Here is a 13563-nt window from a genome sequence, read left to right as displayed (position 1 = left end):
ATTAATGGTGTGAATGGAAACCGTTGACATAATAATACTAACCAATTGCAATTGATCGCCATTCAATTCCATGAGGTAGAGCACAATCAAGCAGGTGAAGGCATGCCTACTGTGAGTCCAAACCGATCACCATCGATCACATGGGAATCTCATTGTGGTCGGTCATTTAATCTCTAAATAATTGCAATATGCCTGGTGCAATAGGATTAATTAACTTTAATTTGAAGCCTTTAAAGCTGGTCATCCCTAGAGGATAAGCAGATGAGGTGCAGACATCTATGGAAAGCCAAGGCCTCTTAGAAAGTGGAAACATGAAATATATTAATATGCCAGATTCGAGGCCATGGATGCCAGTCACATGGAGTTCCTAATTGTTTTTATTAATTAATAGTGGTCCAGGAATTAGCTTCATCATTCATGTAATTAGAATTATTTATAGGGAGATGGTGATGGGTTGGTTTCTTTAAGATGGGATTTCATTAATTTATAGACTAAAATATTTTTATGTCACTAGCTAGCTCTTGGACAGCAATTGCGATACTTTCTAAGCATTCATATCTCTCTCTCTCTCTAAAGGGAAGAGTATTCCTTGTCTGAATATGCAACTTTCCATGTAACAAGGGCTCCAAAAACGAGTCCATTTCCTTTTTTACATGGCAAAGTTTTAGAACTTTTAAGATCACTGCCGGGGCCCTTGACCTAAACTTTGCGTTTTCTGTTTCCATATTTGTATGTCCAAGGGACAAAGTGTATCCAGACTTGGGGAACCATACAAGTTCTTGGTCTTGGAAACCAACCTACCTTGCAATAACTCCACAAGCATTCAAAAATGCATTGGAGATGCTAGCTACCAGGGGAAGAAATGAGAACTCTTAGTCCGAGCAAATGATCACCAAAACTCATCGAGCTAAGCCTTTGTAATGCTTAATTACATTCTTTATTGGGACAAGTCTTCAAGAGGGGCATGAAAATATCTATGATGATAGCAAACACAGCAACACAAATGCATCATGATAGTTTTTATCACTTTTTCAAAAATAAGGTTTAATAGATATCACTGAACTTCGAGTTTAGTTTCACTAGGTGTGTCTTGGCATATGCTAAAAAACTGATTTAAGTGGTTATTGTTGGGGATACGATGTTATGTATTATGTCGCTTATATATATGAATTGATTTTGAAGTGTCATTAAGAAGTCGTATCTGAAGACTTAAGTGATAAGTGCATTCTCCGCTATCAATGTGATCTCCTTTGTGATATGGTGTTGGGGTACAATGTCTTGTATTTCATCACAATTTAATCCAGGGAGTACTAGTGCAGGGCCCCAAAAAAACAGCTGCAATCTTACTAAACTTAGTAAATCTGTGTGTATTGTTTGTTTTTGTTTTTCCATTCTTTTATGATTACGTTTCTACATATGGGTATTTTGATAAACTACCTACATAGGGTTCCAGTATAAATATGTAATAAGGGTTTTCTCTAAAATCAATCTAAGAGAGGTGTGAGGATAAGTGGCCATAACCCTATTCTTCATTGATAGTGAAATAGATCTCATCTTATCTTATCGTGAAAATAAGCAATCTTGCTGCACCACTTAAATTTAGTGTTTGTAATTTATCTGATTGTTTGTGATTTCTATTATTTTCTGTATTGATTAAGGTTGTTGTTTCTCTACAGTTTGACCCAGTTGTAATGAGGATTCTGATGATGTTTTATTTGTTCATGAGAGAGAGAGAGAGAGAGAGAGAGAGAGAGAGAGAGAGAGAGGAATAATAAATGGTATTTTTTTTGGGTTTTGGAGCAGGGGTGTAATGAGGTGTTAATAATGGAGAAGACATGGAATTCAGTACCTAGGAAGAAGAAAAAAGAGTTGGAGTGGGGAAGGGGTCGATTCGTTGACTAGTTTTGAAAACGATGGGTTTCCTTGCAAAAATAGGTTTCTTCTTTGTTTGATTTGGAGAAATAGACTAGAGAGCAGAAGGACAAAGGAGAAGAACCGATGCTCACATCACGGATGAGGGATGCAGGTTCATCAGTCGTGTGAAGACGAGTACAAAGCGGGCCGGTCATCCCGGAGACTCTCCTCTCTCTCTCTCTCTCTTCAGATTCCCAACCTTTAATATATTAAACACCATCTCTTTCTCTCTCATGTTTTGGCCTATGGTGGTGCAATTCATGGAGCTAAAGGTGTAACATGCTCTCTTTATGATAAGCCCAAACTCATTAGGGAACATAAAGATTCTAAGATTCTTGATAAGGTTTGAGAGATGCATTATAATTAGCATTTAAAAAATTAGAGAGAGAAGGTATTGACAATGGCTGTATAGAATTAGTTAATAAATACAATCTTTGATTGAAACTTATATAACACCTAATAAAGACTAGTTGAACGGCCAGAAGAAACCTAAGGCATTGACAATTATTTTGAGGGGGAGGTAGGTTTTGTTCTTGTGACAAGACAAACTGAGTTTTTTTCCTTTTCGTGGGACAAACTTAAATCGTAAAATCGTATTTCATGACTCTAATACATTGAATGTTATTCATCAGTCATCTTTGGTCAATTCGTTACATTATTAGATCAATCTTAGTCATGACCTCACCTCTCATCATGTATAACAATGGAAATTATCGCAAAATAACTGAAACATGAATTTCTAGGGAAAAGCTTCAATAAGTGTAAGTTTACACCAAATTAAGACTACGTTTGGATGCCAAGAAAAGTATAAAATAAATTCAACAAAATTTTGCATTTGAAAAAAGCGATTGTATCATTATGATTTTTGTATTATTATTATTATTATTATTATTATTATTATTATTATTATTATTATTTAAAATTTAGTGTTTGAGATGATAGCTAGAGTTGTAAAATGTAATTGGAAGAGAGAGCGGATTAGGTCCTTATACGAAAATTATTCCCATACAGGACTGATTCATACACATAGAATCTACTTGAGAAAAAATCCTATGAAGAATTCCATCTATATGAATCAAAATGTACGAACCTGATCCACACTCTTGAAGAACCCTAAATCTCATCCATCTTGCATTATGTATTAAATAAGAGAGAGAGAGGGGGTTTAATTTAAATTTGGGAGAGTTAAAGCCTTCATGAGGCTTAATTGTAGTGGGGACCGCATCAGAAGCGGGTGGGTCGCAAACTGCAAATGCCCGACAAAGAGCATCTTCTTTTGTTTCGTGAGTTTTGCGGCTTTGTTCATGACTCATGAGTCTTGATCAGTTTCCTAACAAATGTGAGAGAGTTTAGAGGAGAAAGCTCTGAGAAAACGAGAGAGTGGATCCTTACTCTCTCTCTCTCGTGTTCGTGTAGGAGGGTGGGAATGCACTTGGGTGGTGGTGGTGGTGGGTGAGTGCTGGACTCGTCCTTGGGTCTCGTGGCTAAGGCCGTGGCCTGTCAGCGCTACCCACGCGTTCCACTCTCCCACAAATGCGCAGCGCGCAGACCCACACACGCACACAAGGATGCCTTAGTCAAATAGTGGTTGCCAATTCCCTCGCTTGGAAACAAAGAATCCAGTCAAAGATGTCACGTCATACTTGGTATAATAGATTTATTGGTAGCACGAGCGGCGGGTGAGAGACAAAGAAATTCCCTCGGTGATATCATGCCCCACCACCCCCACCTTATCTCTCTCTTTCTCTATCTCTTGATGGTGTAGGCGTTGAGGTGGTAGTGGCAACAGCAGACTTTGATATCAGCTCTCAGCTGCTTCTCTGACTTCTGAGATCCATTCCCGTAGACGGCAGACACGATTCACTTAAATAGCCTGCATGCATGTGCTGTCTTCATCGCACACAGTATAATGTATAACACCGTGGGAGTTACCGCCTACCACCCCACCCCCACCCTCTTAATAATAATGCACACACAGACAGCGTCACTTGGAGACTCCAGAGAGCGAGAGAGAGAGAGAGACTGTTTTTCATTTGTGTCAGAATTATTTGTAATATGCTGGCTGAGAATTAATACAAATAATATATATATATATATATATATTGGTATGCAAATATGATCAGTTTCTTTTCCTTTTTATTGTTGTTTCACTATTCAAGCTAACTCAACCTTTTAAATACCTTTTATGAGTAATAAAATTAGGTAAAAAGGTTATTTATATATGCAATTAATAAATTTTATTATTTGGATTTTCCTACTGGAAACTGTCTATATTTTTCACAATATTATATTCAAAAATATTTGAAAATTAATTTCATTATATATAAAGTTGTTCTTAGATTTTGTTTCATCCAATCATATAGAATATATTGATTAAGATTTAGATATTGTTATTGGTAGGGATTTTTTTTATGGTGCTAATAATTTTATTTTATTGTAGTATATAATCTAAATGGAAATATTTTTAATCTATTATTTGAATTTTGATTTTCGATATTTATGGTAGAAACCAAAGTTAATTTTAAACATATAATCCCCTATTATTTTGTTTTCATCTCGTTACCAAAAAAAGTTATTTGTCTTTGTCTTTCTAATTTTTTATGCTTCATTTTTCGGTATCAATTTAATATATTACCGAAATAACCCCCTTAAGTCTATATCAAAAGCTAATTTATTTTAGATTTGTGTTGCATTGAAATCAATGAAAATTCAAGTCCAAAGTAACTCATTATGCAATAGTAGGTTTTTATCCTCTATTATATAGAAAATTTACATGAAACTAACATAATAGAATGCATTCTGACATGCAAGGGATGCAGAGTTTTTGATTCACAACATGCTATTAATTAATATTTATATAATTTGGTGCCTTACATATGATGTACTCAATTAGAAGAGGAAGAAAACTATCTTATATTTTCAATAGAAAAAAGTAGATAATCTAATTTTTCTATAGAAAAAATATAAGATTATGGTAAACCTTGAAATTTTTAATTAATAATTTTATGATGAGCATAGTATTCAAATTGAAGCACAGTTTTCATCATAATTTAATTAACCCCTTATTTAACTAAGATATATGGTGAAAAGATTGTTTAATTAGTTGTACGTTATTACCATATATAAAATTGAAAGTACATAGGAGTACTAGAAGTACATTAAAGTAAAGTGTTAAAAGGAAAAGTGAGAAGATAAGGAAAGATCCATGAAAAATTGCGAAGGCTTTTATGCTTAATTTGTAATTTGACTTCAATACATGCATGTTGATGAATATTCTAATTTTGCACGACATCTTTCGGCAACCTCCTCAATCAAATATACATTTACGCATAAAATTTGAGGTATATAAGTAAAGGAGAAAAGAACGCTACTTGGTTGTGAGCTCCTATGCTCTGACACAAGAGAGGTGAAATGACCACCCTGCCCCCACATGTTGGATATTTGGGCATGTGTTTATATTGACCCCCATACTGGCATAAGGGCTACATGACCAAGTAGTGTTCTCTCTCCCATAACTAAAACAAGAACTTTTTGTAGAAAGGCTAAGATATAAGTTAGTTGTGTAAGTAGCCTATTATAACTACCTAAGAACTTTTCCCAAGATGTTTTATCCTTTATATAAATTTAAATTGCTAATTAATTTCACATAACTAATAAGATATGTGAATACATTTTTATTTATTAAACTTTTACATTATTATAAATTTCCAATTAATTTCACATAACTAATAAGATGTGTGAATACATTTTTATTTATTAAAATTTTACATTATTATAAATAAATTTCCTAAAAAATTTCAGTATAAAAAATAAGATCTCACTTAAAAATTTTCCTTTTGTGTTTATTTTTCTTTTTTCTTTTTATTTCTATCTTTCTTTTGATCCTATGCTCCCCACATTTGTTTGATTAGGGCTATTGGGGAAACTTGTCTTGGTGCTAGGATGACACATGGGAGAACTAATCGCTAAATAACAAAAGACATGCAAAGATGGAAAATGAGACAAGTTAAAACATTATTTTTTATCATTTTTTCTTAAGAGGTTAGATGAGAAATCACACCAATAAGTGGAGAAGGGTTAGATAGATTCATTCTTTAAGAGCCCACATTTTATTTAATAAAAAATCTGTGTGAACCCTAGGACACATTATGTGAGAGGACACGAAAGAAAATCTTTTTTGTTTGTTACATTTTGATTAGGCAAATAGGTTTCTAGAAATGAAAATAATTGAAAAACGCAAATGGGGTATAGATGGATCCAAAATTGAAAAATACTAATACAATGATACGATACTACACTAATAAGACAGTGGGACCCATAGTATTGAATGGTTGGATAGGTATATAGTATACTATCACTTTCTCTTTGTGCTTTATGTTATGAAAAAGAAAACTTTCCTTACAATCAGAATCCAAAGAAGGGACTTCAATTTCTACCAAAAAATAGAAAAAGGAGGGACTTCAATAATTCACCAGGAGGGCATTTCGGTAAATTAGGTGGTGAAGAAGATCACTATCATCATATTCATAGACCCCATCTCTTATGTTCCACGGTACTTCCATTGCAAGTCGCAATCTGGGAAGGAAATCTGTACTTTTCAATGTGAAAGCAACGGGAAAGCCGGAAAGACCAAAAGCTAATGGTCCAATTAGAGTGCGCAATGCGCATACGGCACACCCCACCCCACCCCACCCGACTCCTTAAACTCCCATGCACGTGCGCATGAATGTTTGTGCGCACCACAAATTACCTCGACCTTTGATCTCGACTTTTTTTTACTTTATTAAATAATTTTTTAATATATAAAACACCTATGTGATCTGGAGTTTGACAACTGGCATATCTGTGAGCCAGTCCCATGGTTGCGATCGGTCGGGCCCGCCGCCCGCCCATCACTTCCTCCCAGCCATTAAATAAAACACTACAGAGCTGTGACTTGTGAGGGCCCCAATTTTTGATCTAATGGTTAAAATAGAATCATGAACTATAATTTGACACGTACATGAGAGGCCCGCGCTAAACGGAATACACGGAAGGAATGTAGGAGAAGATGACACCTGTCATGACGAAGCGTGTGGGACCCATGAACATTAATGTATACACGTATGTGAGCGCGTGCAGTTGTGTGCAGTCATAAGAGAGTGGATCATGGGCTCATGGCCATGGCCACTCTCTAAAAACTCGGAGCGGGACCCTGACAATGAGGTCTGCAGGGTTTGTCCTAAGGACCGGCTAGATTCTCTCTCTCTCTCTCCTCGATTTTCTCACTCTAAAAATTTCCTGACAAACCCAAATTGGCAGTGGAGATGAGCAAAGAAGATAAATAACCACATGGAGCTTTCTTGTCTTCCATTACGGCTTCTATATTTCCTTGAATTATTTTGTTGCTTAAGACAATCACAGACATAATAGACAAGCTAACAGAAAGGAAACCGCTTTTACTTCAAGTCTTCAAGGGGGTGGGGGAGACATGGAACCTAATCGGATATGGGCGTTGAAATTTTGTACCACTTGATAACAAACTTAACTTTATAGGAAGCACAGAAGCGATTCTGGGCTTGTGTTTGTTCTTTTTATTCTCTCTCTTATTCGAAGAATTAGTTATGATTAACAGTTCATTCCATGGCCGGCAGAGATATTTAAAAAAAAAAAAAAAAAAAAAAGTAGATAGACCTTAGCGTTTTTACTGTTGTGTTCTAAAACAAAAAAAGAAATGATCTCTAATCATGGAAGATCAAAATTAAGATGACCCATTAAGGAATAATTGCAGAAGAGATATGGGTTTGAGCTGATTTTTGAAGAATCCATGAATCACTTACAGAAGAGCAGGATATTCAAAGAAAGAAAGAAGAAGAAGAAGAAGAAGAAGAAGGAAGATAAGAGTTATGTTTAAGGACTAGAGACAGAAGGGAAGTTGGAAGTAGTCGACTATTGGCAAGAAATGACTTGGGTAGACCCATACTATGGTTTCTAGTTCATATATAGTGCGGGGAAGAGAGAGAGAGAGAAAGTGGGGCCCATCCACCGCCCATGCGCACGCTGTCTTACCGAAACCAAAACCATCATCGATCCGTTTTCTTGATCTAACCCTAACCCAACATTGACCCAAAAGCCAATCTCTCCCTCATCTCTTTCTCCCAACCCTTCAACAACAGCAAAAAAGGACCTCCAAAACTTAACAACCATACCATGAAGAGCTTATAACCTTAAGAGAGAAAAAAAATATATGGATAGTTCAGCTACAAAATTGATCCCTTTTCCCCAAGACCTTCTCCTTTCCCCTTCTCACCTCAAGGATTGTAGCAATTGATTCATCCTGAATTCCAAATTCAAAACAAAAGCAAAGGAAGAAAGAACAAGAGTGATACCCACAACTCTTCTTTCTCTTTATCTGCTTCTATAGTTTGCTTCTTTCTATTTCATCTCTGGTATTTTGTATGAAGAAGACAGTGTCTTGGAGAAGAAGAAGAAGATAAAGAGAAGGAAAAGAAAAGATGGATCAAGTAACAGCATCAGCTCATGGTCATTCTCTTCCCCCTCCTTTCCATGCTAGAAATCTCCATCTACATCATTCTCACCTTCAGCAACAACACCAATACCACCAGCAACAACAACAACAACCCAATTCTGAAGACGAAAATAGCGGCAGCAGCGGCCTAAACAAAGGTAAGAAACGGGATCGCGGCGACGACAGCAATGGAAACGATGATAACAACAACAGTGACGGAAGGGAGATAGTTCTTGGTGGTTCCAACAGTGGAGAAGGAGGAGAGATCACTAGGAGACCTCGCGGTAGACCTGCAGGCTCCAAGAACAAACCTAAGCCCCCAATCATCATAACTCGGGACAGTGCAAATGCCCTAAGAAGCCATGTCATAGAGATTGCCAACGGCTGCGACATCGGTGAAAGTGTCGCCACATTCGCCCGCCGCCGCCAGCGGGGAGTCTGTATTCTAAGTGGTAGTGGTACTGTTACTAATGTTACTCTCCGGCAACCAGCTGCACCCGGTTCGGTCGTAACATTACATGGCCGTTTCGAAATCTTATCTCTTTCGGGCTCTTTCCTGCCACCGCCGGCGCCACCAGCTGCAACTGGATTGACTATATATCTAGCAGGTGGACAAGGCCAGGTTGTCGGCGGTGGCGTCGTTGGTGCACTTATGGCATCGGGTCCGGTTGTAATTATGGCGGCTTCATTCGGTAATGCCGCATATGAACGGCTTCCACTTGAAGATGAGGAGCAACAGCTTCCAATGCCTGGGGAAGGCCTTGAACCGGGAATGGTAGATCAACAACAGCAGCAGCAGCAGCAACTAATGCCAGACCCTAACACACCACTTTTTCATGGGTTACCACCCAACCTTCTCAATCCTAATCAATTACCAGCTGAGGCCTATTGGGCTAATTCTGGTCGCCCTCCTTATTGACAAGAAAAGAAAAGCCTTTTGAGAAATTTAAAGGTGATGGAGGAGAATTAGGGTTGTTTTGAGACCAAGATTATCTTTTGGTTCTTCTTCTTCTTCTTTTATCTTAGATCTTGTTTTGGATTATTCATATGACTGTGGATTGAAGAAGCGTGTACAAATCAAGGAATTCTTCTTGAGTTTTGGTTTTACAACGATAGCTACTGTTACTTGTTCCAAGTATTTAAGAGCATAGAAGAAGAAGAAGAAGAAGAAGAAGAAGAAGAGCAGCAATTAAAAGGCAACATCAGGAGCATAGAAGAGCAAGAAGAAGGAAGAAGCATGATGGGCTTTTTTTCTCTCTCTTTCTAACTTTCTCCTTTTCTTTCTTCTTTTTCTGTTGGAGCTCTGGTAACTTATCTGATAATTCTTCTTGCTCTGCAAAAGAAAGTTGACGGTTTGGTGTTTCCATGATGTACTTTTTTCTCAATCATAGATTAGTTTTTGTCTGAATGCTTCAGCTTTCATTACATGATTCAACTCCACCACCTCCCTCCACACCCCCCCCCCCCCCCCCCAGAAGAAAAAAGAAAAAGATGATCTTATCTGGAAAGGAACCCAAAATTGTTCAAAACTGTACTTGGGGTATGAACTTCATTATTGTTTTCAGAGTTTACACATTCTACTCAAACCCATTTCAGTCTATCAAAACCATTATTTTTCTTCATTTCCAAAGTATTCATGAACATGAACAATATTATTATGATTATTATTTTTATTATTTATAAGTGTTATGGTTAATGTTCATTGGACAGGATGATGGGTTCATCGATCCGTGAGTGAAGGTTTCAGTGGTGGGGGGAAGGTGGTAGGGAATTCACATGCAAGGGTATGGGCTTAGGGTTTCATTTACTTTTCCCAGTTTTAGGGTTCTTTATGGAAGGAATGAAGGAGAGAGAAGAAGGAAAGGGAGACATGAACATCGGGTACTGGGTTACACGTGCACTGTTCTGAACAATTTCCTTTTCGAGGCCAAGAATACTTGAATTGAAAATGGCTAGAACCAGGACAAAGAAAGAGCTTGAACGTTAAAGTTTCCCAGAAGAGATGAAAGTAAAAGCCAAGCCAGCGGAGTAGAGAAGATGACAAGTAAGGTATGTGATATAAAATTTAGTTTTGTCTGGAATCTGAATGGGCACAACTGCAGGTTCTTTGAACTCAACTGAAACAAACCCTTCCACACTGTAATTCTGCAATCTTTCCTCTTCAATCTTCTTCTTCCTACTCTTTTTTGGCCCTTTGGGAGAGGGTTGCCTTGGGGGGCCGCCTTTCTCCCCCATCCCCTCCACCCCCCCCCCCCCCCCCCCCCCCAAACACCAAATTTTTTCCTTTCTTTCTTCTCATGCACCTTTGGACATGAAAGGACACTATGTTCACTCTCCTTCTGCTTCTTCTCCCTATTCCTCTCCCCAACATAATTTTCAAAACCCTAATGTAACTTAAATGCAAATCATCATATTTATAAGTTCAGCTATTATTTAACTTATTTCATTATACTTAATAACTGAATCCTTCAAAACCCTACTGTAGCTTAAATGGAAATCATTACATGCTTCAGTTTTTAGTTAAATATAGTTTTTCTTCTGTTCATGTTGATCTTCTTATTATCCATGAAAGTATTCAACTTGGAAATAAACTATTTGTTACCATGATACTATGATTTTTCTTTATGATGAGTTCTCAAATTCTTAACTAGGAAATCTTGAAACATGTACTTGTAACTAGTAACTTTTCCTGTGCAAGAGTACAAAGCTTCGTGCGGCTGAGATTTCCATCCAATGTCATGATATGTGATTATCGAATATATATAATGAAATGTGATTATTGTGTGGCCCCATGTTACTGTGATCGAGAGGATAAGTCTCTCTCTCTCTCTGCTCCATCACGATGGTTGCCATTGATCTCATACAAGTATTCAGAACCTCTTTTCCACTTTTCTTTCAAACAAATCTACAACCCATTTGATTCCTTCTAACCCAACCCAACCTCTTCCTCCTCCTCTTCCTCCTCTAAGGAAGCGTATAACCCACTTGAGTTTTGAAGAGACTACTAGCCCATTATTCTCTATCATGATTCCTACTTGCACTAACAGAAGATCCAGAAACCCAAATTGAAAACTAGAAATAAGTTATAAGAAGTATAATCCATACATTTTTGTTTCAAATGGTACTTTTAAGTCTAAATTTAACCTCTTGTATTTTGGTTCTTGGGGTTTTTGATGTCTCTAATTTGTAGTTAATGATCAGTTAGCTAATGCCTAGTTTATGTTCTCCCAAGCAGTTGAACATGATTTTGGGTTCCCATGCTTTTTGAAGTAGATTATCTTAATAAATCAATTAATTAATTTTATTTCTCTACCTCTATTCTCACTTAATTCCATGTCTCACTACAAGAAAAGTGGGTAAAAACATCTGTAGTTCTCCTCCATATCATAGGGCTACAATAACATGATTATGGGTATCAGGATTGATCTTCAGACTTCTATTCCAAATTATCACCAGTATCTGAACTATATATGGACTCTAACCCTTCATCCTTCATCATAACTTCTCCTGTGATACTTTCCAACTTATTCTATACAACTAATGTAAGAAAAATCAAGGAACCTAGCTAGTGCCAGCTAAATGCAACAACCCAAGTTCATGCACAGCTGAAACCATTCCTTTGCTATATACTAGGCTGCCTTTTCATGATACTTAGAAACTTTTTTGCAACACCTTTGTCTCCTGAGAAATTTTAACCTTATTCAATATGTAATCTATTTCTAATCCTCTATATTACTTCTTACAACTCAGGATGCAAATCTGAATCTAATATAATATTCAGGAGATAAATTTTAACCACTGATTTTGTACTATAACTATACCAAAATTTTTTTTTTCCTTTAATTGAAATACCTAAGGTGTTTGATTACTTTGATGAAAATCAAAATTACATATTCTAGATGGAAGTCAAGATTCTGCATTGCATTTTCATGATTTTTTTTTTTTTTCATCAATTGATTTTAATTTTTTGCCCTTCCTATCTTATTTTTGGATGTTGTTACCGGGAGAAGATCAACTTTCTTGTAATTAGTTTTCTATTACATTAATCTCCAATAATGAACAAAAAAATCTTACTAAAGAACCGTGAATAGGTGCTGTAATACAGTTACTATACTAAAACCTTGATGTGGGATTCATAAAATATATTGCTAGGTATCGCAGCTATTTGTTCTTTTGGTAAAAGCGAACTTACTCAATGACATGAGAACGCGTTGAAGTTTGATTACTAAGATTCACCAATCATGGAGTAGAAATAGATCAAATTGGTCATACATGTCATTGACAAGGCCTTCCTAGATACAAAATTAGCCACGATACCGTTGAATTCCCGAGAAATAAACTGAAAGAACATGTTAAAAAGAAGAGGATAGATGTAGTATATCCTCCAACAAGAACTTAACAGATAAATAGCAAAGGTCATTGAGCTTGAGATGTAAATAAATAGCTCCTTTGAATCACTCTCCACAAGTAGTTTCTCAATGCAATCTAAAAGCGCTTCTAGTAAACCATTTCGAACAGCTATAGCCTCACCTATTTGTTACTTGCCACTATCAAATCATGGAGATGTTATTGGATTTCCTCAATCTCAAACTGGACATATATCACTATTCAATGTAGGAAACGCAAATTGTTGTCACCAGGCAGGATTCTACTAGTTAAACTCCTCAAGCTATTCTTCACAATAGTTCACTTGATAAAACTGATTGCACTGTATTTGGTCAAACATTTGCTTTAGGACACAAAAACGATGGAAATTTTTCCATTTTCTTGTTGGAATTCTGATGCTAAAGTACAAAACTGATGGCAACTGAAAATTTGAAGTTTGAGATACATATTGGGGCTTTCTATTTCAAAATTGCATTGATTTTACTATCGGATCATATAGTTTCATACAGATATTACACTGGATTTTTGGGTTTAAAAATTAGGGTTATAGCATCCTTAGTTTTTCTTTTCTCTTACTCCAAAAAAAAAAAAAAAATCCTTAATTTTTCTTCTTTTTAATGCCATTCAACATCCTCTCGCAATACCAAGTTTTGGGATTTCAGATGGAGCTCATACTAGATGATGAATCAGGGTTGATTTCCAAAGTTTGGGTCCTAAAATGTTCTGTAAGGGTTTTATTGTGAACATTTTACAAA

The 13563-nt window shown here is 36.5% G+C and overlaps 1 protein-coding gene across 1 annotated transcript; it reads left to right on the top strand.

The window, feature by feature from the left end:
• Positions 1–8034: 8034 nt before the first annotated feature.
• Positions 8035–9847, top strand: LOC122082691 (AT-hook motif nuclear-localized protein 22-like). Its single transcript, XM_042650414.1, has one exon. It carries the CDS (start codon positions 8409–8411, stop codon positions 9339–9341), a length of 933 nt encoding a protein of 310 aa, XP_042506348.1. The 5' UTR covers positions 8035–8408; the 3' UTR covers positions 9342–9847.
• The last annotated feature ends 3716 nt before the right edge of the window (positions 9848–13563 follow it).

Source organism: Macadamia integrifolia, chromosome 6 (assembly GCF_013358625.1).
Source record: "Macadamia integrifolia cultivar HAES 741 chromosome 6, SCU_Mint_v3, whole genome shotgun sequence".
NCBI classification, from domain to species: Eukaryota; Viridiplantae; Streptophyta; class Magnoliopsida; order Proteales; family Proteaceae; genus Macadamia; species Macadamia integrifolia.
The sequence above is the reverse complement of the archived record's forward strand: the minus strand, read 5'-3'. Positions and strand labels throughout refer to the sequence as shown.

What these genes read in the sequence shown, in the direction of transcription:
- LOC122082691 (XM_042650414.1), top strand. Translation starts at nt 8,409, where the DNA reads ATGGATCAAGTAACAGCATCAGCTCATGGTCATTCTCTTCCCCCTCCT.